Below are 25,670 nucleotides of genomic sequence, written 5' to 3' on the forward strand. Positions count from 1 at the left end.
AAGTGAACTGGACAATAGTTCAATCGAAATACATCCAAATATAACAATGAGGGCAGTTAAGGCACTGATTTTAGATTTGGAAACATTGCAACACTATTTGAGCAATCTTGAACTCTTTTGTAAAGTCAGGCTGACATTCAGTTAAGGTCGTATCATGGTATCAAAATATCAGTGTAAATAGAAAATGATAAAGCTAATTAAATGTTTATTGTATGGCTGATTAAATACAGATTTAGTACCTATGTTAAAAAGTAACAATGTTATATTCAGAGCGTTTACAAGTAAAAGCTTCTTATGAAATTCATCATCATATCAGTGTTTTGTTCACTGCTGAACATAAGTCTCATTGGGGGAGGTTTTGCCAGTAGTTGCTACGCTTGACAGTCAGATTGGCAACTGCAGACAGGCTTTAGAAATGTTTTAAGAGGGACGCTGCTGCCCATCCCTCGCTCTCTCTTAGTTGCCTCTTACGACATTCACGGGAAAGGAAGGGGTGGTCTATTCTATGCCGGGACCACACGGCTTGCTTTGCTTCTTTTAATTTACAAAGTACAAGGGGGAGTTGTCCAGGAGTGACAAGCCATGACCATTAGAATAAGCCGAGGGAGGCACAGTTTACTTAGAGTACTCGATACCAATCAAGGGTAGTTATATCACTGAGTCAGAAATATAAATAAATTACATTCAAACTGTTCCGTTCGCAAGTAAATGTGAGTTCAGATGAGGGACTAGTGATTTAGTTTTATTCCTGACAGTTGTAACTTTTATATTGTCCACAATATTTAAGAATAAATTGTCATGGTAAGGTCAGTCGAATTGTTTCATCTCGCAATTGACAAGGGTAAATTCCGTGAGCATGTATACATAATAAGTTGCAATACGTTGGAGATAAATGTATATTGAAATTTTATGAAAATAAAGCGGATCTCATCCCAATATTGTACTACGTTAATAATAGCACACATAATCTAGGGTAGAAAATATTTTTATTGTAAATACATGATACAATACGAGTACATAGGTAATAACAATAAGTCATCCTCTCTTATCGACAAAAGGAACGTCAAATAGTTTATGAGCTCTTTTCATATAATTAAACGTTATTTAATTGTTGATCGAATTAGAACGAGACAATACGTTTCCATAAATGCACGGAAGTAGTTAACGATGAGCGACACTTACAAGTCGTCTCGACACGACTCTCGGTATATTGTTGTACGCGCGAACGTTTTTGTATAGTGTAGTGACTCTATTTATTTACTGTCTTGATAAACAACGTTTATTATAATTGAAGTGGTTTGTTGGTATTAAAATTAACTAAGTGTTATTGTCATAATGGATGAAATGGATAGTATGAAACGCAGTACAAAAAGGAAAGATAGAAAACGATTTCATTTTTCGTTAAGAAAAAAGAATTTCGTGACTAGCGTAAGTTTATTCTCGTATATATTACCTAATATACTAATTATTGTCTATTTAAAATATAATTAGTTCCCAATCTTGAACGTTTCTTCAAAAGAATGTTTTGTTCTAAACGAACAAGGTTTGGAAAAATATTTATCTATATATTTAAATCAGTTGTTACTTTTAATGAAATAATTTTATAAATTAGAAACAAAATAAGGTAACAAATACAGGTATTATGGATTAAGAAAGTCATGTATATGTAACTATAGACATTTTTAATGCTTGGTTCTCTGTGCCTGTCTCGTAAGGGACTTGGCGTAAATATAAAGAGGAAGCTAGATTTCGACAATTTATTTTCTTCTTTATACTTGATTGTATCAAGGTTATTGCTGCATTCTTTTTTTATAATTTTTTTAAGATTGAAAATGATAATAATGTACATCACGTTGAATCGATTATTATTTATAATATTATTTACATATGAAGTAAATGAGGAGTTATAGACACTAGATCCAGTAATAAATTTATACAACATTTTATATTTAAGTTAAGTACACGAGATCGTAAATGTTAGGGTTAATAATAATGACAATGCCTTTAAGTTCATAAATAAAATTGTCCTGGCGCCCGAGATGCCCACTGCAGTGAAGTCATCGACGGAAATAAAGCTCCTTATTAGCTTTAGTACTTGAGGGTTAACACTTTAATGTATTTGTGTACATAGTAGAGATATTACTCAATACTAAATAGATTTGAATGAAATTTCGTACTCCGATTATATTCTAACTTCACACAATATATGCATTATATCTATATTGACTTATGCGAATGTAGCCACTAGATACAGCTAGATATTTAGAATTTTTATTGTTATGTAATTCTTTTGAGTCGTTAGGATATTTAGATTTATGTATATAAAAAAGGTTACATTTACTAGGTTTACCTCTGGCTTTGTCCGTGTGATCGAGATCTGTTGATTTGCCAGTTAAATTTATTCGGTTTATAGTCAAAATTCTATATGAAACATTACCTGTCTATTCTGTAGTAACTTATATGATTGTTAAAATTAAATACATCCACTAGTCAACCCTGGGCAAAGAGACATGTTGACAGTTCGGAGAATTGTCTGAGGCGCCGCCCAAAGGTCGAAATTGTTCAGTGACTCAGAAGTGGTTTATTTTATACTTGACCATATTAGGGGCACTGATAGCTATGTACTTTCGTTGTCTAAAGATGTATATTTATATAGATTATTTCTAAAATAAAACAAGATTGAACATTTTAAGGACGCTGTAATTGTCCATTACATAAATTCGAAGGATACCTAAGATCTTCAATAAGTTACAAAAGTTAATACGTTTATTTCTTTGTTATCTGTTAGTTGTTGCATACGTTGACTACAAGGAGTTATTATTTATTTAAAAGATAAGACAAAGTTCAGCTTAGGTATGTACAATATTATTGTACCTTATTATTTCTCATAGGTTAGCTAAGAATAAACGCTTTCATTATTAAATTATGGTGATATTATTTTTATATTGATGTACATTATAATAATAATATAATAATCATTTATTTACAAAATATTGGTGATTGCCAGTAGCAGATCTTAAGTTATTGTTAAGTAGTTGTTCAGCAATATTTACCATTTCGGTGTGTAAATGTTTTTTTTTTTTAGAATATCCAAAATAAGTCAAATTAACATCAACAAAACCAATTACTTCATTATAATTAAACTTTGCACTTGATAACCTACTTGCATAGTTAATATCGCTATCACAGAATTAAAATTTAGGAATAAATTATTTATTTATTTTAATCTCTCCAGGCCAGACAGTTGATGGAAAAAATGTGCTCAGACGCCTCAAAGCTCGTTACATCATGGCGCGAGAGGGGCGTTATATATACGACAATGCCCCTGCCCACACCTCTCTTGTTGTCCGTGAGTTTTTGAGTAAAAATTCCATTTGACCGAACACCCCCCTCGAATTCGCCGGATTTGGCCCCGTGTGACTTCTTCTTGTTCCCAAAAACCAAATTGGTACAATAAATATATAGATACAATATTTTTTATGAGCAATTTATTTTTAAAAAATTTAATATTGTTTTACTTGCATATTTATCAGAATTAAAATTTTAAATTATTTATATTTTAATCTCTAAAAGTGAATAATATATATATTTCTCTAAGAATAAATATATATTTATTTTTTATGAGCAATTTATTACTGAATTTAATATTGTTTTACATTTTCATTATATTTTAATGCTAAAAGTGAATAATATATTAATCTCTATTTATTTATTTATTTATGTAAGTTAAAGTAACTAGTTAGTTACTTATTTAGTACCTTGTTATCTAATATTCTCGGGGGAAATTAACCGACATAATAAAAGGTAAAGAGAATACCTAAATTGTCTTTAACTTAATTACACATTGTTTTCCAACATTAAATGCGACTGCAGCCTCGAAATTATTACCAAAGTTCATTACCATTCCTTTTTTATGACTGTAGAACATGAAGTCATGTAAGTAATTAAATTTGGATGGACTGCTACAACTGTTAATTATATCAGCAAGATAAAAAGTTACCTTGTTTTCCAATTACTTATTATGTCCATTGTCCATAATGAAAGGCCATCTCGCGGATATATCCGATTACTCGTCGCCTTATTTGTTTCATTTGGCTTACTATTTTTGGAAGACACTTATTGCTTTCTTTCTCGTTTATTTTTAGCCTCGTTAATGTATTTAAATTAAGCAGTTCGCTTCGAACTTTCTGTTTTTTTATGCATATGACATTGTGTTGTTACGTCAATTTAATTTTGGACAATCACTTGCATTGCAATTTTATAATAATTTTGTAGTGGAATGTTTTAAAATGACTAGGTAGGCATATACATATATAAGCAAGCAAAGCAAAAGTTTAATGGATAATGCGAAAAATATGTAATTACATGGGATTTCTATGTTGTAGTAAACATAATGATATACCAGTTCTTTAATTGAAGATAAATAGAAAATATAGTAAATATTTTTACTTAAGCATTTTTGTTTTCTATTAATTATATAAGTGATAGTATAAATTACGATATTAGTGAGCCTAATTATAACATATCTATTCTGGTTTTTATTTCCATATCTGAACATTTCAATTTTTGTTATTATCTTATACAAAATAATTTGAAAAATGTAACTAATGACTTTCTTGCGGGCTCTTCTTAGCAGATAACAACATTCCAAACTCAGCAGTAAGTTCATAAAAAAAATACATATTATAAAAACTTGTAAACGAGTATTTAAATAAAGATTATTTATCTTTATATCTGAGAATTTGCAATTGTAAATATAATGAATTTTAAATTTACGAGTAAAAATATTGAAAATATTTGTCAATAATAGCAAATAATATTTATTATTGCCCATTGTTGCTTTTTTTACATTACTTCTTATAATGCAAATTGTTATGTATTTTATGTATTTGTCTTTGAGAGCTTAAATAGAGTTTTCATTCATTCATTGGTTACTCTTGTTCTAGAATGACGAACCCCCGGAGATTACATATTGCGTGGTGGGGGGAGAGGGAGGGCTGGCGTTACAAGCCGTCACACCCACTCACCCCATGCCCCCTCAGGAGGAGTTGGACGCTAAGTTTGCTGAACTGGTGGTAAGTGTCGTTGAACTTTGTTTTTTTTTATGATGCGAGAATAGTAATCAAGCATACTGTCTGCGTGACGGTAAACGGTCACCGTAGCTCAAGAATACAAATACATGCAATATTTTTTTAAATAAGAGAAAATGGAATGTTAACCTCGTCTGTGCTATACCTACGCTGGCGGGGTACCAGTAAGGAATGATGGGTGAGGATGAAAATAAGTCTGTCAAACCATCGGAACGAATTCGTCAAGATTTATCTGCAACAGTTTTTAGATGGAATCGTGTGGAGGTCGACCCGACTGGATGTATTGCTGATAAGCAGTAGGAGCTTCTAGATCCTACTGCTAACAATAACTTTCCCTACATAGATGCAATATTAAAGGCTTTTCTCGTGCGTAGTCGATTTTTCTGACATGAAGATCTAGACTTAGAATGATAGTAATCTGTAATATGCAATAGCATATTCCAGTTGCCATATCTATAGTATGCAAGCCATCAAGTAGGCAACAAGATTAATAGATCATCTTTCTTTAATATTTTTATATGATGTATTATATATCTACGTATAGGTACATTTGAATTATTATATTGAGAGAGCCGGTAATTTGTTCTTTCACTTAGGTTATTATTTTAGCCTTTGAGAATTAAGGCATCTGGAAAATTAGTTTCATTATCATCATGTCTTCCTCTACTCTATACTATTAGCAGAGGCGAGTGCACAATGCTATCATTCATCGATATAAAATAGTGCACCAATGGTGCCATATTTAGTTCATAGAATTTGGTGGAATCGAGTTTCTATGTACACACCTATGTACGTTACGTGTGTGATGTACGTAAACATTGTTTCGACGAAAGTGAATTATGATCATTTTGGCGTCAATGAACTTGATAAACTCTCGGTTTCATCACTCCATCCGGAACGGAATTAAACGAGCGCTGATTGTTGTTAACACTGGAATTGAGAATATTGTTATTAATCACCTATGTACACACATAATAATATAATTAAGTTGTAATTAGATGCTGCGTGTACATAGTGTGGCATTATATCAAGAGAAGCGGGTACTTTAGAATACTAATGTAACTAATGTCATAGGAGATAATTAAAAGAAATTGATATAAGGGCTTTTAATAAGAACAGTATAATCGATATGTTTATTGTTGTATTATGCAGAAAGTGCTACATCGAATTGGATGCGATTTTTACAGTTGTGTTCTTGAAAGTGTAGCTTAAATTTGCCATATGTTTTAGGTTCACAAAACTCACGGGTTTCGAAGCGGGTGAAAGCTACGAGTAGATTTTAATAAAAATATGATATTCAAAATTATATTAGTTATTAATAATAAATTATTTTGCAAAAAATATCAGACAAACGAACTCTCATATTGATTTAAATGACCTAAATAGTATTTCAATTAGGTTTCTTGACAGGTTTTGATTACTTAATTATTATTTTTAATTTACACTTACAATAATATTACGTCTCACTCACAATAATATTACGTCATGATAGCATTATCGATAACCGCATTCCATAGTAATTGTTTAAATGACTAAAATATAATGGATTTCTCAAAACATAAGACGAAGAGTTTTCATAACATGGTACTTAGTTGCCTAGGAGCTTGGCTGCGTTCCCATCGTTCAGTGCCTACGTAATTTCGTCATTGTTGTAGAGTGCATTTCTGTGACATTTGTTACACAACTAACTACTCTAGTCTATTATCATTATCTTGCAGATGAATGTTTTTATCTCAACATTTAGGTGATTTGTTTCTCGTATCTTTTGAGAAGATTTCAGGTCGTTTACACATAATGCACAGAAATGTAGGTAATAAAATAATTTTATGAAAATTGAAAATAAGACTGGATGAAAAAAAAAACACACTAATAAACCTCAAAAGAAGAATATACCAAGCCATCTGGCTGGCTTGTTAATATTAGATTAATATCCGTTTCTTATGGAGAGATTCGTGCCCAACATGGATGAGCGTATGAATTAGTTTTTCATTTGTTATTCTAAATAATGAATTAGAAATGACTTTTACCTGCCCATAAAGTCATAAAGGACATTATTTGTATATTGATATGTAGATAAGAAGCCGCGTAGGTTCCGACATAGAATAGGCCATCCTTTCCTTTACTGTGGGTGTCATAAGAGGCGACTAAGGGATTATGGTGGAGGGATGGGCAGCAGCGTCCCTCTTAAAACATGATCAGAAGCCAAATTGCGATTGCCAACCCGCCTGCCAAGCGTGGAAACTATTGCCAAAACCCCTCTTATGGGGAAAGCTATGTTCAGCAGTGGATAGTTAATGGCTGATACAACAATTTAATATGTGTATGTAATAGATTGGCGGTTAAGAATATCAACATTTTTTTAATACGATTTCCAGATAATAGTTGTTATTTAAAAAGAAAAGACACCTACAACCGCTGCCCAGTACGTATAAGAAAATCATAGTAAAACCTACGCATTTATGATTTTTTTATCTAGATATAAATAAAATAAATCAGGATATTTTAAAATACGAACGTTTAAATTAAAATTATGTAGCTGATGGTGTTATATTGACAAATGTACCACATTAATCTTGCCCACAAGATTTGAGATTTAAACCCTTAGATTATACTTTCACAGTAGGTACTCTAATTATGGATAGGGTTGTCACAAAATAGATTGAATGGCCATTGGAAAAAAATACGTTTTTTTATATTACAATATTTCTGACAACTCTGCACAGATTTTGATGAAGCATTTTCTTCTTTGATCAGATTTCATCCAATGTTGGTTGTACACTATTTTTATTAATACGATTAAAGTATCTATTTTTTATAAGAATTGCTGTCTTTCAACATGTTACATCCAGACAGCAAGCATCACTAATATACAATAAAAACAAAAAAGATATAAATGATATCAAAAACTAAGAAGTTAATTTAAATAATATTCAAATGAAAAAAGAATGATGAGTAATAATTGTAAATTAAAATTTAATTTTTGATATTAGTCTCTAACCTATTTATAAAGTTTATTTTATAGTTAAATGTCATTTCATTAGAATGTCAGACATGCTATGTTATGTAAATATTTATAATATCCTGCTTTGTAATAATACTATATTCATCCGTCGCATTACAACTATTTAAATAGTTTGTGATGTAAGAAAGCTTTAAATTATAAATTTTTATATACACTTGTACTAAAATAATTACATCGTTTTACTTTGTGCAATATCGTGATATATACTTTTATAATTTTATAATAAACAGTTATCATATTATGAAAAATATAAAATATAAATAAAATAATTGAAGATGTTTATTTAAAATAAAAAAAAAAGTTTTTGTTATTCTTGAAATGTTGCAACCCTATCTTAGATATCAGATAACAAGTATCGAATAAGATTGGCAAGGTAGCGTTTAATTTGATTTAGTGGTTGCCGCTGGCACAGAAATTACCTTCTCGTGTATTTCAAGATGATATAGGTAGGTCGTAATCACAAATGTATAATTTATTATAAGCATTTTATAGTCTGTCAATAAAAATAAATAATAATATTTTTATTGAAATTGTATAAAAAAATCACTAGTAGTAGATATTAACATACTGACATAATAATAAACATTTATTTATGTTTAGACAGGTATTTACTAATTGTTAATTCCGCTCATTTCGAATTTTTTTCAATTTATTTTTAACATATTAATAGCTTTTCTTTCAATCACATACCTACACTACACACACACACACACACACACACACACATTTTACGATAAAACATATTAAACTTAATATGTTTTGAAAATTTTATTTGGAATAAGATTTTACTTTGATTCTTCTTTTTGAATCTTTGCTAAATTTAAATATATATATTTGGATTTGGTATTTTAAAAATTTTGCAATTCAAAAGTGGTTTTAGAAAAATATTTAGTTTTTTAGTTGCTATGAACAGGAGTGGTCACTTTTGTATTCCTCTTCTGTCACCATATGGATGTATTCTATTGGTACTGAACTAAAATAGTTACTTTCTACTCCTAATATTTGTGATTTTATAACCATTTCTCGTTCTCATCAGAGTAACGAAATACCAGTACCAATAATAAGTACTTACTATATTCAATTTAATTTCACTCGATTAAGATATTAAGTATCATCACATAAACTGCAAAGGCTTATAGCCCAACATTTAATTAACCCACCGTTCAAAAGTTAATGGCGATAAACATCGAGATAACGAAATTTCACTTGCATCGAAACTAGTTCTTGTTGCGGTCATCCGCCCACCCATGTAATAACTTCTAATCATCATCCTACTCATAAAATAATGCGGAAGTTGATTCGTCTTCTACTTTTAACCACAGACTGCTATGTGTTTTGGTGAACGCATTATTGATGATGGGTCTAGCGGTCCCATTGCTGTCAGGTACATCTCCACACGGTTCGCACTGGTGACTATCGTTATTGCTAATAAATTTATTGCGATGTGCTGTCAAATCTAACTTTATCTTTGTCTATCATCTCTCAATGGTAATCCTCCAGCGTATACTGATAGCATAAACTATTTTAATATTACATTTTTATGTTAAAAAGTAAACTTTGTAATCTGTTGTTAAAATAGGACGGTATGAATTGGCAAATAGTTTGTTTGAAAGATGGGGTCTGTTCAGTTTCGGAGGGAGAGCAATAAAGATGCTGATCTTCATTGCTTGTATGCATTATAGTTAAGTCAATATTATAATTTTGTCAGGAAGACCTTCATGTAGAAATTATCGTGGTTAATACCTAGCGAGGGGGAAAAGGGATTGTTAGTAATGGAGACTGAGAATCCCATTGCTAGCTATATACCCAACCAGTTCGACCTCCTCGCGGTTCTCCCTGGAAACTATCATGGTTAATTCCTGATGAATTCATCATCATGGGCTAACTGACCTGTTTTCATTCTCATCTATCACCCTTCACTGGTACTCCGCCAGCGTATCCCGTTCGCGCAGGCGGGTTTACCATACAATTTTCATCCATCAAAATACCTAGCGAATTCGCCACACTGTATCAACTAACTAAACTACATCCTCATCATTTCATCTTTGGTACAACGTACAATCTTCGGATATCTTTCTATTTTCATTCATAAAAATTTTTTTAAATTACTAATAATGGGTATCTATTTCTTTTATATCTGAGTCTGTTAGTTACATTTAAACAATTTTTAAATGAAGTAGATTTCAACTTGTGCTGTGAACTCTCTGTCTCGGTAGCATATGCGATGATATAACGGGGATAAAGCCGCGTTAACCGCTAGTCTTGATTGCATCTGAAAGCTGACTCAACTGAAGTAAATTACGGTCGAGTAGATGAGAAAATAAAACAACAAGTACAACAATTACCCCGCATGGTGCTTCATGATGTAACAATTGCTAAACTTTCACTTAAATGATGACTCAATGACAGATTAGTGGACTATACGATCTCCGGATAAGTAATGAAGTTGCGATCGTTGAGTGTCAATGACCATAGTAGACGAAGTGTTATATAGTGTCAGCTATTTTATAATTACCGTGACCAACTGACGCTCGATAAGATTACGATTCGGTTCCTGCTTACCGATTTAGATGAGTCAATGACTGCATCTTTCGTCAAAAGTATTGGAGCAACTAAAGAATAACTAGAGATATATCCTGATTTTATATCACTATATATGTATATGTACAAGATAGTGAATGTACTAGTGTATATATTACTATTATTTACTGCTATATTAAATTATGTTCAGTGCAATATAATAAATTTATAATATAATTTATTATTACAATTTTCAAAATTTGTTTTATTAATACCATAGAAGTGGTACCAGTTTCTTATCCTTATGATAATATTATAGTACCTATTATCATAATGTATATATGCATTTAAACTAACGCCACATCAGCCGTTAACTGTCCACTGCTGAACATAGGCCTGCCACATAAAGGGGATTTTGCCAGCATTTGTAATGCTTGGTATGCGAGTTGGCAATCGTAGTTAGACTTTAGTGATGTTTTAAGAGTGGCCTTTTAGAATAGACCAAAGGAGACAAGGAAGGCCATTGACACGATGAGTTATAGATATAAAAACAATAGCAGGAATAGTTAAAGACAGAATAGAATTAAAGACTCTGGAGGAGGTCTTTGTCTTCGGACAAGAAAGGAGTGACAAAACAGTTACTGATTAAATGTTAATTTTATTGAATTTTTTATTATGTTACTTCTTTAATAAAGGCTTATATTATTATTATTAGTCGCCTCTTAAGACACCTACGGGAATGAAACGGCTTATCCCTTTTATACCGGAATTACAAGGCAATTTAAACTAATATATCAACCGAATAATACCTAATCGCATCTATAGTTTAATGTTCGAAATTGTCATAGAAGTTTCTAATAATTATAAAGGTTGTATACTTTTGATAATACTCATAGTATTGTTCTTTTGCAGTTTAATGTAAGTGTGATTTACATGCATGCTCTTGAGATTATTGGACATTGTGGGAATTTTAATCTGACATTGATTATATTAGTAGTGGATAGAACCACATGTAAATGAGCAAATTGAATAATACCAAGAACTGTAATTATCATTACCGTGTATCGTATTGCATAGTCATCGATCATGATATTTCTTTTTTAAATTTATAAGGCTTGACGTTACACAAAAATGCTCATTGTTTGCGCTTTCACCAGCCCCCAACTGTGGTTATCGAGTGCTGGTGTTGATTGGCACTGGCCTTGAAGTATATCAAAGAACAGCTTATTCATGATTTATTCGTCCGGCTCTTGATTATCATCTGGTACCTAATAATTTTCACACTGCTGTCAAACATTGTGAAGACGTTTCTCTGCTGATTACACGCCTGCCTCTCATATTCGTATACGTATGTTTATTTATAAAAAAAATATTAACATTAAACTTTGGAGTAGACGTATCATCGGAAAATTAAATATGTGCACAGATTATGATATTTGTAGAGGCAAGTATCTTATGTAACTATATTGTGCTCATATAAGAGGTCAATTTACTTCCGGCACCCGCAGCACGCAGAAGCAACACATAAAGTCCGCTTCGTTTGACAAGGCCAGTGTAACTCCATCGCAGTATAGGAAATAGCAAGTTAATGAAATTCGAAGCCCTTGAAATAAGTTATTGAAAGTTTTGTTTATATTTACAGTATAAAATATAATGAAGATCAATAATGATAGTTCGCTAGTTGATTTTAATTTTACCTTGAGATTATAGTTTAAAAACCAGAAGTCCGTTTTTCAATACTAATAATTGTGCACCTTAGAATTTATTGAATGCCTTGTTAGATTGAACCTACTCGTCGTACGAGTAAGGTCATTCCTTATTTATAGAAACAATTAATGAACTTTGTCGTTAGTAAGAATAAATGGGAAATTCCACTTGACTTGGAGCATCTTTAACGAATAAACACAAGAAAGCAGATAGGCAAAAGGTAAAATTCATACGACCCCTGTATGAATTTTATCTTTTGCTTGATGAATTAAAATACATGAAAAGAGAAGGTCAATTGGAATTTATAGACATGGTTGAGGTGGCAAATATGAATGCATTCATTACCTTAACCAGATTTGTTAGCATACCTAAAAGGTCAGTATTAATTATTATTATTGTCTACACTGGACTTTCAATAGTGATCTCAGAACTAGTTATATTATTTTCCAGATCATCAGGCAATGGTTATTAATTATTAATTTATTCGTTAACCTTCGGGTGGTCACGAGAAGCCCCGTTTCTTAACAAGGTGTCAAGCATAAATCTACTCTAATTATAATTATATTATTATGTAAGTTAAAACTAAAATTGTAACAACGCTTGACTAAATTATGATATTATACTTACTTTATTAGTTTGATTTGTTAATTTCAACTCGTTAGCTGAATTTTCATCTATCATCTCTTCATGCATTCTCATTGGTTTAATGAAATAATGACCATATAATTTAGGTGTTCATAAAACAATTTGCTTTATTTCGTACCGATTTCACAGTACGGTAGTAAAAAAGTATAGAAGCCTGAGTCATACCAGCTACTATCAATTTGTTTCTAATTAGAGTAAAGACATCGCGATGCTATTAAGACGTTTGACACCGATGCAGCCAATTATCTTCCACTTGTCAACAAGTCGTAGTTGTTTACATTGGCCGCGTTTGTCTAAATACTCAGATATTTAAATAAATCGTAAAATTATCCTGTATTATTACGATTCATTTAAAATGATTTTGTGTTTGCATAGTAGAAAATCTACCATGAGCGTGAAATGATTTCTAATTTGTATTTGAAAGTTGAGTTCATGCTGACTCTGTTGTATTAACTTCTCTGACAGTTTCATTAGTGTACATACCTAGTGAAACTTTCTAGTTACCCCAAGTTACATGTTTAGTAAGAAATTCAAATGGGTGCATTATTTATGAAGCAAGTACAAGCTGTCTTATTTATTGGTCCTATGCTACATTGACGGGTCAATTTACTATTTGCATGTAAACGTGTTTTCAAAATAGTTTTCTAATTAAATAATGTCACATAAATTTGTTGATAATTATGTAAATGGAATTTCCCTGTTACAAGCACTTTAAAATATCAACGTATTATGTCTTACTACTTATCTTTGCATATTTAGTTGCCATGCTCGTATACTTGAAAAGGATAATATGGATCTTTATTTATATAACTGTAACAAGATTTAATAATAATTTATAGTAGTCTATATTTTTTATTATTTATGTTGGACCTAGTCAATATAACTTGTGCTTAATTACATCAAAATTTGTTTAGTATTTCATATATAAGCTATTCAGATGATCCTTGGGATAATAGAGAAAGAATACTACAACGTGTCACCATTCCTTCTACATACTAGTAGTATAACAAAAGTAAACTCAAAATTAAAGACTATAAGAAGAGATTAGAAAAAAAGAAAGAGAAATTATTAAATGGGTTGTTTGAGATGCAGGTTTGCTGTAAAACTGATTGGTAAAATAGTAGAATTTCAATTTAACATAGAATATCCAAAGAGCAGTAGGACGCAACAAAGGTCACATGCCGACCTAAACCCAACATTCTCATGAATTCTGCATTCATTTATTGAATTAAGTTGCTGTTCATTAATCGCCATTGACCCTGTAGCTAATTACGTTGACTCTTGACAGGCATAAAGACTCTTTCATACTTATTGTTCACATTGTATTAAATTCCAATGAAAGAAGCTCTAACTTTAGTAATATAGGAGATTTTGAACTTTCCTATAACGGTTATATTGTAATATTTGTTTTTGTGTTTTTTTTTTGATATTTTTTTATGTTATATAGACATGATGATATGTTGTTATAGTTAATTTATTAGTATTATTTACAATATTTTAAAAAGACCAGTAATTCTGTACATGCATACATCATTATCTTAGTCATTGTCTGTCCACTGCTGGACATAGGCCTCCCCCCATAGGAACGGTCCTCAGCTATCTGCATATACATACATACATATTTGATCTTATTTTCTCATTTCAAATAAGTAATTGAAAGTTGTCATACAATTTCTTGAATATATTCTAGCCCTAAGGTGTATCTTGTACGTAAATATAGTTACTTAAATTTGTCGTTTAAGTCTTATCGCCTCGTTAGTTGTCTTGTTGTGAGGTTATTCTTCGTTATCTATGCTCGTTTGGAGAAAGCTTCGGATATCATCAGACACTGATAAAACTGTTGTTTCCTTGCTAAGGATAATGAAAGCTTTCTTTCTATAAATAGCATCGAATAACCATAAGAATTTTGTATTTAATCAATTAATTTCTAAAGTTATATGGATATCGAAAGATTCATAAGAGAAGTCAATATATAAAGCTAAATGAAAAGATAATCTTTAATAATATTCGTAGTCTTTATTTCGGTTTTTATTTGCCGAGTGATCCTGGAAAGGAATGAGTTTCCTCTTCCTTTCCTGTGGGTGTCGTAAGAGGCGATTAAGGGAACTTATCAGTCGAGGAATGGGAAGCAGCGTCCCTCTAAATCATCACCAAAACCTAACTGCGGTTACCAATCCGCCTGCTAAGTGTAAAAACTCCTGCCAAAATCCTCTTTATGGAGAAGGACGGATAAGAGCTTATTTTCTTTTTCCCTTGTGGACAGTTGAAGGCTAATATAATGACTTTTTGTATAATATGTTATATATTGTGTTAGTAATGGAAATTAGAGCACTTTAGTACAAGAGTATTAATTTAGTTTATATTCTGGACCATTAATATTAAGATGTATATAGGTATATCTTCTCTGTTTTTAGGCCAAGTCTTCTGAGGACCTTAAGGTTATGAAAATGCCAATTAACGAACGTGTTCACAATAAAAATATTTATAACCATGTTATATGATAAAAAGAAAATCAGTACGAAAATTTGTAATAGACACTTCTGTTTGTGTACAGAATTTTCAGATTACAAAAAGACATATCTATTTTATATTATTTGTTATAGGTAATTAGCTAATTACGGTTTTGTCTATTTGAATTTGGATAAAACTGTCTGTCCTGAGTTAAACTAGAAATATCCAGTTGTGCGCTTCTATCAAATTCGTTCAGTTACTGATCAAAGTGTGTGATACAGTATTAAATTGATAAACTTCCACATAAAATTTTACTTAGGAAACCTCATTACTTTATTGTAGTCTATAAAAATACAACTTTGAATAAATCTGCAAAAGCTGCCGACCCGAGAGCAAACTAATGATACCTTGAAATCTGACAGCTAATTGCGCCATTTGCTCCAAGCATTGCGCGGAAATGCGGATTATTCCCTAAGTACTGCGTACTGGAATGGAAAGCGAGGACGACATTTTATAAAGAATTATAAACATTCTACAAATTTTATACAATTACTTTAAATATCCCGCGTCTCCTTGGCATAAAATGTGAGTAATTTGGATAAGTTCTTATCTTGTGAACTATATGTATATATATATATATATATATATATATATACTATGGCACACGCATGAAGGAATATTAACAAAGGAGATTGTTAGATTATGTATTTTGTTTTTGTATTTTTGTTTTTTTATTTGTGCTTTTTTTATTTTTATTCTTTTGTCTCTTTTGCTGTGTATTACGTGTATGTTTTTTTTTTTATTGTAATTTGTGTGCTGTAAGTAATGCAAATAAATTGTCTATCTATCTATCTATCTATCTATATAAAATAGAATGTTAAATATTTAATAATTATATATACTAGTACAGCAGCTACTTAACTACTATGGTTCAATTTAAACCTAGAAAAACGTAAGAGGAACCATAATGTAAAATTTCGAGAAGGTCTGAGTTTTTTTTTTTATACAACTTAGAATGGCAAACAAGCTGACGGCCCACCTGATGGAAAGTGGTAACCGTCGCCTATAGACATGAGCAGTACCATGCACATAACAGAGTATACTGTTTCGCCCATGATACTCCCCATGCGTTGCCATTCCTGAGGACTCAGGTGTTATTCCTCTGTACCGAGTAAATTCACGCCATATCCCACCCTTCAAACCGAAACACAGCCATGCAAACACAACTGTTTCACGGTTGAAATACAAATGGGACACGAATCTGTAATATTGAAATTAATAAAATGTGTATTCTTTAAATGATATTAAAAATTGTTAATGTAAAATCAAGTTGGATATATTATATTCAATTTTTAAGTTTATGTTTTCTATCTGTTTTTCATAATAATATAATATGCATCTATTTATAGAATGCTTGTGTGTTTATTAGGTGGGTAATCCCACTTACGCTAATGTTATACGCTGGCAGGGCACTAGTGACGGGATATAGGTGAGGATGAAAATAGGTCAGTTAACCTAGCGTTTGGAATTAACCATGATGGTTTCCTGGGGGAACCACGTGGAGTTCGACCTGTTAAGGTATAGAATGCTTGTGTATAATTATTTAGATCCATATATAACCATATATATCCATGTATAACTAAAGATAAACCTAATGTTTTTAAAATATTTGATAATAAATTACAACATATTTTTCTTAATTCTTAAAACCTGAGTATATAAAATTACTAATTTAAAATGCTTAATGTCATCAATGGAATCTCAAAGTGAACGCACCTTATTACAAATAATGTTTTGATATCCGGGTAATAACATTTGCCTTTGTTAGTAGGTAATATATTCGTTAATTCCTAATATAATTTGTAGGCAACGCTGCCTAATAATCGTTGAGTATTGAATTATTATTAATTGATAGTTTGATAGCGTCTAGAATAATCTAATAGTTGATTGTACAATAGTATTGTTAGTAGTGGGGATTAGCAGCACCATTCTTGGCAATATGTATCTTTTAGGTCAAACTTTACGCGCTTTTTCCTAAAAACTATTATGATTTATTCCTAGTGAACTCATCATGATGTGTCGAATTATCTAACTTCATCTTTACCTATTAACCCTCACTGGAGCACTAGCGTAAAAACCTGTTAGTTTACAGTGTCGGAATTACAGTTACTTTTTTACCTTACTAACATAAATGTACAAATATGTTTGTTTGTTACCGTATAGTGCATTAATGGGTTAACCAATTGCTATAAAATTTGGTGTATACGTATTATACACCAAATTTTATAGCAATTGGAGAATTATGGAGAAGTATATAGGTTACTTATCACAGTCATATATATATATATATATATATATATATATATATATATATATATATATATATATATATCCTAGTTACAGATACAGTCTTGATTATAATTGATTAAATTTTAAATTATAATTTTAGTATCGCCACTTTCAAATTAATTGATATAATCGTTAGGTCGTCAATAAATGTTTACTATATACTACATGTATATAGATCCCGAATTAGAATAGGCCAGTCTTTCCTTTCCGTTGTAAGAGGTGACTAAGGGCGCCTATAATAAAGGAATAGGCAGCAGCGGCCCTCTTAAAACATAATCAAAAGCTAAACCGCGGTTGCCAACCCGCCTGCCAAGCATGGCAACTACTGGCAAAAGTTTTAAAACACTTATGGGGGAGGCTATATTTAGCAGTGGGCAGTTAACAGCTGATACAACATACAACAACTATCGATTAATTGATAATAGTTTATTAGACAACACTACTGTGTTATTTTGTTGTGCGTAAGTAACTATAGTCAACAAGTAGTACGTAGCGCGGTCAAAATTGTGACGTCATGTAAGACAAGTGGCGAATACTTAACATGCCCTACCCGTAAAATCATTGAAATAGAAATGTATTGACCCGGAACTAAACTGCTGACACGTTGTCTTGATATATGCCTGCCTTCTTGGAAATTATGTCAGTAATTTATGGTATTATTACTTGGATTTTTTTAAGGTTTGTTTATAAGATATATAGTAATAGATATAAAAGTAAGGTACCTAAAAAAAGAATCACTATGGAATAGTATTTTATGTGTTGATTTGCGTAATTGAAACCCCACGTTTTTTAGTTAGACTAATAACGAAGTTTTCTAAATTGGTTCTTGTCTAGGCAATCAAAGTTGCATCTCCTTATATTATGAAATATATTTTACCTCGTACGAACACACTGACTGCAAACAGAACAAAATTAATATTGGTTATTACATTTACTAATTTTATGTCAACACGAATTAAACATATCAATTAACGAAGAGATGTTTCACAAACACATAATAATGAAAATATTTGAATTATAAATAAGGAGTCTAGTTGCAAGTAAAATAGATTTTGCTCCGTAGAAAAAAATATATGTAAAACAAAATAAAAAAAATATTTCCCTATTTTCTTTGTTAGTCAAAAAACAAAAAGGTATTAAAAATAATAGACAGTGACACAAAATGTCACCACATCACACAAGTTGTTTCCGCCGATAGATCGGACATTTTTTAACGAAGTTTTTTTTTGCGGCTAATATAACTTTGTCCGTGCCATCGTTAAGTCATGTTCATCAAGATGTCACAGTGTTGACTGATGGAGTTGTTAGTTCATTCTTTTTGTATTTATAGGTACAAATATTTACTTAAACTTTTTTCTACACGTATCTATTTTTATGGATGACAATGCACACCGTTTAACAATGAAATGTTTCACAGGCACATTGGAAACATTTATATTTAGAATGCGGAATTGGGTGTCTACTAAGAGATTTTGCTTCGCAACAAGTAATTTTGCTACGCAATATAAAATCATAACTTTGATTATTATAAATTCAATTATTTATTTATTGTAAAGTTTATATAAGAATAACACAGAAGTGATTAAACCATCTAATAATAAACCTTGTCAAATGTAAAAGATACGACATATAGTCTCAAAGAATACAAAAGAATGACAGGTGAAGTTAAAATCTGGTTAGTTAGGTCATCGTGATACTTTTGTTGGGAACTAGCTGTATCTCGCTGCTTTGCCCATATCAATCAGTACATAAAGTATCCCATGAACTAAGTTAGAATATAACATACTCATTTCATTTTTATTGAAATCCGTTCAATAGTTTTTGCGTGAAAGAGTAACATACAGCTATCCAGTCTTCCATCGTTACAAACTTTCGCATTTATTATATTAATGGGATTAACCACGAGGATTTTCAAGGAGGACCGCATGCTGGCCGATTTAATAGGGTATAATGTTAGCAATGGGGATATTAGTTCCCGTTACTATCAAATTTACGAGTACTACATTTATGTTATAGGTAGGTACCTCACATGCGTTGCGGTTACTCAGGACTAAGATCTAATATATATAAGATATACCTTTATACCTCTTTACGTTGTGATTTCACTGTCATATCCTACTTTTCCAACCAAAACACACTCATGCATTTGCTTAATACCGCTGTCATAAAATGATGAATTTAAAAAACCTTTAATACGAAAGTGACCTACATACCATGGACCAAATTACATGTGCATACTCAGTAAGTGATATACAAAAGATAAGTTTTACTATTGGCATACTTCGTGTTCCATACGAGATGACAAAAGTTACAATTTCAAATGACATCGCCATTCTTTGAGAATAATTGCGGTCTTGGAACCTACATACGTAATACGGCCACTTCCGTGGTAACAATATAGCCGTGCTTAGCCAGTCGTTAGCCTTACGATATAAATAAGAGCAATTACACATATCTAACTGGTATGGAAGTATGGCAAAATAAGTGATGGAAAGTACTTCCTGTATCTAATTGTTCATCTATTTATCTTCATGCCTGGTACTTTGCGCGGTTGGCAAAGTAACTGAGTATCGAACGAACTTTCCTGCTTTATCCACTTTTATACATTTGGCTTATGCAAACATGTCTGTTTTAGAGATTTTTAAATCTTGTGTCTGATAGCACATCACATCTATGTGATGTGTTATCCACTTATATGATAGATCTGACCACTATTTGATCAATATAGGCTAGTCAGAAGTCTGCGTATCCTACTTGTGTTGTACATTAGGTTAAAATCTCATAGCTGACTTCTGCAGGTATAAAGTTTTTTTTAATGAAACTTAATTTAAATGGGAGATGAACGAAAATACAATAAAATGTAGCCGAGTTGCCTGCTCTCAATTAGCTACAATCTAGGGTTGTAGGATGAGATTTACTTATCATCTGGCCTATTTATCCTTAAGTAAGTCGTGCCTATCGCGGTTTTAATTAATAAACACAAACAAGTAGCTGGGTCATGTATCCTTCTATGGTATTAAAGGACTTAAGATTCTTCATTTCGTACCTTTTAGGAAGTCCAGTTTTTCGTGTGTGTTCTAAGGAATGTAGTTATCAAATGGGCCTGTTTATTTATGTGGCAATAGCGTTTAATTTAAAATGTATGGTTGCGATAAAAATGCAGTTCTAAAGTTTGATGTGAATGCTGTCAAGGATATTTATCAAAGTTGTAGCGGTATCAAGGGATTGCATTTGACAGTAAAATTTCGAGAACTTATAAAGCTTTTCAATCTATTCTCATGCATAATATATTTTTTTTAATATTCAATAATCACATCAGTTTTTCATGTGGTAAAGGAAAATATAAAAAAATAGTTTTTTTATATGAATAAATATGAAGCGGTCATGCGTATTAAATAATATTTCGGAGGAGACCTGGCTCCTTAAATTCGTGCATTATGTATCCTAAGATATGTCTTTGCTCGTAGGTAATAGCTCTGCTTCTGATCCCAGGGTGAGCACTAGACAATTCTGGTGAGCACGGCCTACTCGACCCTTTAAATAGGTATATTTAAAGGGTGGAGTAGGCGATAAGTATATGGGTAACGGTACTATTGCCTTCGCTATAATTAATGCTGGCGATGTATATGTTGCAGTCAAAACTCTTAACCAGTCAAAAGTACTATTGACTAGCAAAATCAGTCAAAAGTACTTTTGACCGTATGCTTTAGTCAATAATACTTTTAACTAAAATAACAGTTAAAAGTACCTAACCTAACCTAACCGCAAATTTGCGGGGGAAAAGGATTGTTAGCAATGGAGTTTGACAGCCCCATTGCTAGCAATATACCTTATTAGGTCGACCTCCACGTGGTTCCCCCTGGAAACCATCGAGAACAATTCTTGTTGAATTCGTCACGATGAGCTAACTGACCTGCTTCATCCTCACCTATCATCCTTCACTGGTGCTCCGCCGGTGTATACCGATAGCGCGGTGTGGTTACCATTTTATTATCATCCATTAAAAAAACCGCAAATTTGCAATCTAACAAACAAAAAAGTACTAATAACCATTAATTGTCAGTCAAAATCACTTCTAACCAACCTGTTCAGTAAAAAGTACTTTTGACTGACTTTGCTAGTCAATAGTACTTTTGACTGGTTAAGAGTTTTGACTGCAACATATATATTGATACTCCGTTAGCATATAGTAGGTGGGACGATAAGTGAGTATCAAGTCAGGCCAGTTGCCTATAGGACAATCAAGGCACTACTTCAATTGAATATCTAGAATTCTTCGTTATGAAATAAATATTGCAATGATAAAATTAACTCTGTCGACAGGTTTGATGAACTGGTGTGAATAAAATGTAGTAGAGAGATAACCTGCAATATGTATAGTATTTTCGTAAGGGTGAAGTCGTTTGTGTAATTAAGCACTAATAAATAGATCATATAAGAATATTATCAATTAACGATATTTAATTATGAAAGTATGTAATAAAATATCATCATAAGGTTATATTACTTAATTAGCTTTTTGCTTGCTACTTCATACGTGTGGTTTCAGTAATAGTAATGATGTAGATCACTTCTTTACTGCTTATCAAGATAAAACAAAAACCAGAGTTTAAGTAAAATCTTCAGAAATAACATTAAATTGCTCTCAGCAATAAGACCGCCTTACTGTACTTATACAATTGTATCGTTATGTTTGTAAATTGTCTTGTTTATTTCCTATATTGTATAATGCAAATAAAGTATACTCATTCATCCATTCATTCATTCATTAAAAATTGCATCCAATTTAATGCAGTAGTTTTTACGTCATTCCGGAAGAAACATACAAACAAACAATTTTGGCCTCTATTGGTTTTAATAAGTATTATTATTTTTTCTTAAATATCTTCCATGTACTAATATTGTCTATTTATAATTTTATCATATAAGTGAGAAGTACTCGTAAGATGTCATGACTCCTGATCCCTTTATTTAAATCTTCATTCCTTTTGCAGGAGGAGTTGGACTTGACAGCAGTAAATAAAGCAGCCATGATGGATTTACCGGCCGCGAAAAAATGGCAGATATACTGCAGTCGGCGACCACCACCAGGCCAGGCCCCTCCACTGGCCACCGCCCCTCAAGTGGAGGAATACATCAAGGCGCTGAATGAAATCGCTGATGTGAGTAGAACGTTAAAAAGAGTTTTGCAGAAGTATGAATTATTGTGTATTTAAATTTTATTGGAAACCAGATGACGCTATAATGCTGTTTCGCCCCCAACCACTACCCATTGGGAAATATTTTCCTGTTGAGAAATAATACCCTATCTCTCAAGTAAAAAAAAAAAAAAAATTACACATTTACAAAATTTTATTAAAATAGGTTAAGTTGTTTTGGAGATAGTGAATTAATATCGTGACAGAGGTGAAACCGATTTAATCAGTGAAATCTTCTAATTTGAAAAGATTTGGGCCAAGAACGAGATAAAAATATATTCTCTTATACTAAAATGATAGTTGGATACATTGTAAGTATGGAAGGATTTTTCTCTTTTGTGGCCCTATTTTCTTTGAGGGAAATACTGAGTTTCACGAGCACCCTAAAAATCAACTAATTACTTTGATTTTACCTATATATGGGTGAGTTGACTCAGAGCTGTATTTTTTTAAAAAGACAAATTTAGCAGTTCAACGTTCGATTGAAATGACGATAATGAATGTAACTTATTTATTTGTAATCAAAGTACGTGAATACTTGCTTAAGTAACATATCTAGATAACGTCAAAATTTTTTATATTTTATAAAATATTTGTAACTTTTCGTAACTTTAGCCGTAGTTACAAATAGTTATAAATTTTAATATTCATAGTACGTAATAGTAAATTATTTTTATTCAAATTTTGTTATGAAAGAGAACGCAGCAAGATACTTGTAGGGAATTATCATCATTAGGTAATAAAGTTCGTTAGCATTCGATTTTCTCTGTCTACCCTACGAAGACGACTCCGATCATGTCGCATGTTGCTTATCGTATCTCTGTGAAATTGTAGTGTAATCATTTGGTCAGTAGTTAATAATAGTGTTGTGTGATGATAACTACAGTCAAGCGTATAAGTAAAATGCTGCTGATATACTATGAGTATGTAACCTTCACGCAAGCGTGACGTGACGCGCCAATTGCATAATGGAAATGGGCCCAATATACAATTAAAAAAGTAATTAATTTTTATAGCACCACACTATATATTTACTTAAGTTATAAATAACTTACTTTACGCCATCTATTAATATAAATAGTTTCTTATATAAAAATAACAGTAAATCTATACAGTTAGCATCAAAAAGCGATAAATGCGTAAACAATTTTTAAAACTCTAAATAAAGTTATGCATTACTATTTTAATATATTAGCACCAGAATTGGATGAATATCGTACAAATATAAGATTGGATTTAATAAATATATAATACTATAATAATAATAAATATAATACAGCGGAAGGGTTTATTTGTTTGTTTGAATACACTAATCTCTGGATCAGATTTGAAAAATGGTTTTTGAAATTGACAACTCGTTCTTTATGGTAGGTTATAGGCTATCTAACATTACGGAACAATCATGGATGAAGCAGTTAGTTAATTAAATAATAGCAATGACATTATGTATGCTATGGAACATAAGAGTACATTAACTTTTAATGCTGACTGTATAAGTAAATTATAGTGTTTGTAATACAACAAGGCGTTAATAAAAGGCAAAGGTTTCTTACCATAATTATGATTCTTATTTTATAAAGTATGTTTTATGCTTTCTCTTGTATTTCAATATATTCATCATCATTCCAGCCGTTAATTGTCCATTGCTGAACATAAGCCTTCTCCATAAGGAGAGTTTTGCCACTAGTTGCCACGCTAGTCAGACTTTGAGAGGTTAAAAAAAAAGAAGGTAAAAGGGACGCTGCTGCCCATTTATCTACTATTAAGTTCCCTTAGTCGCCTTTTACGACACTCACAGGAAAAGAGGGGGTGGCTTTTTCTATGCCCGGACTACACGACTAATGAACATATTAATTAATACAATTTTTTTTAAATTCCAGGCCTTTGCTTCAACGGACGGTATACCACCAGCGGAAGCCTGCGCCCTAGTGGATGGTTTAAAAACTGCACTCCGAACTCGAGCTCATAGCTTCGTACTCCGTTTCGTTAAACAAGGAGGCCTGGGGGCACTTCTAGATGTTTTACAACGAGCTTCAAGGGACGATGCACTCACCAGACATAATCTCATCGCTGCGATAAAGGCTTTGATGAATAACTCTGTAAGTTATTAATAATATAAAAAAAATCTTAAAAGAAATGAAAAAGATGGAGGGAATAGCTAGATGTAGATATAGTTTTGTTTTCATTATGGGGAGCCTAACATTCGGCATCCCTAAATTTCGTCGAAGGTTACACAAATTTAGGGTTATCTGTCGATCTGTAAAATTATTAAACCAGGTTAATCACATGATATTTTAGTTTAAACCCAGGTTTATTTTTCATTTGCAACTAATTTCAATTCAGATAATTGGAAAACCTAACAGAATTTTATATAGTAAATGGTGATTTCTACATTTATCTCTTTTAGAAAATTTTTCTTTTTAGAAATCTATCGGAAATTAAAATTGGCCTACAATTTCTAGCTTAAAATTAGTATACGATTTTTGGCGTTAGAATCGAACTGAAGTTTTATATGTACATATGTAGTTATAATAAATCATTAGACCACGATGCTTTTTATTAGCAATACAGAAGCAATTGTGATCATTGGAGCAAAAAATGTTGGCTAATGTCCGCATTCGGTAATTAGGTATGCATTTGATCAAATACCGACACATGATATATCGCTTCATTGGTTTTTCTTTGAAT

The 25,670-nt window shown here is 31.6% G+C and overlaps 1 protein-coding gene across 11 annotated transcripts in view; it reads left to right on the forward strand.

Annotated features, from left to right (window-relative positions):
- Positions 1–25,670, forward strand: part of LOC113512967 (disheveled-associated activator of morphogenesis 1) — a 115,128-nt gene that overhangs the window by 78,245 nt on the left and 11,213 nt on the right. For 10 of the 11 annotated variants that reach the window (XM_026896949.3, XM_052892830.1, XM_031910929.2 and 7 more), the window contains 3 exons: positions 4,947–5,075; positions 22,779–22,946; positions 24,863–25,081. In XM_026896949.3, the coding sequence (XP_026752750.2) occupies positions 4,947–5,075; positions 22,779–22,946; positions 24,863–25,081 (516 nt within the window). Of the gene's footprint in view, positions 1–1,135; positions 1,429–4,946; positions 5,076–22,778; positions 22,947–24,862; positions 25,082–25,670 lie in introns of those variants that run through there. The other variant, XM_026896948.3, reaches the window with a different exon arrangement.

Source organism: Galleria mellonella, unplaced genomic scaffold (genome assembly GCF_026898425.1).
Source record: "Galleria mellonella isolate WM207_F2 unplaced genomic scaffold, CSIRO_AGI_GalMel_v1 utg113, whole genome shotgun sequence".
Taxonomy (NCBI): Eukaryota; Metazoa; Arthropoda; class Insecta; order Lepidoptera; family Pyralidae; genus Galleria; species Galleria mellonella.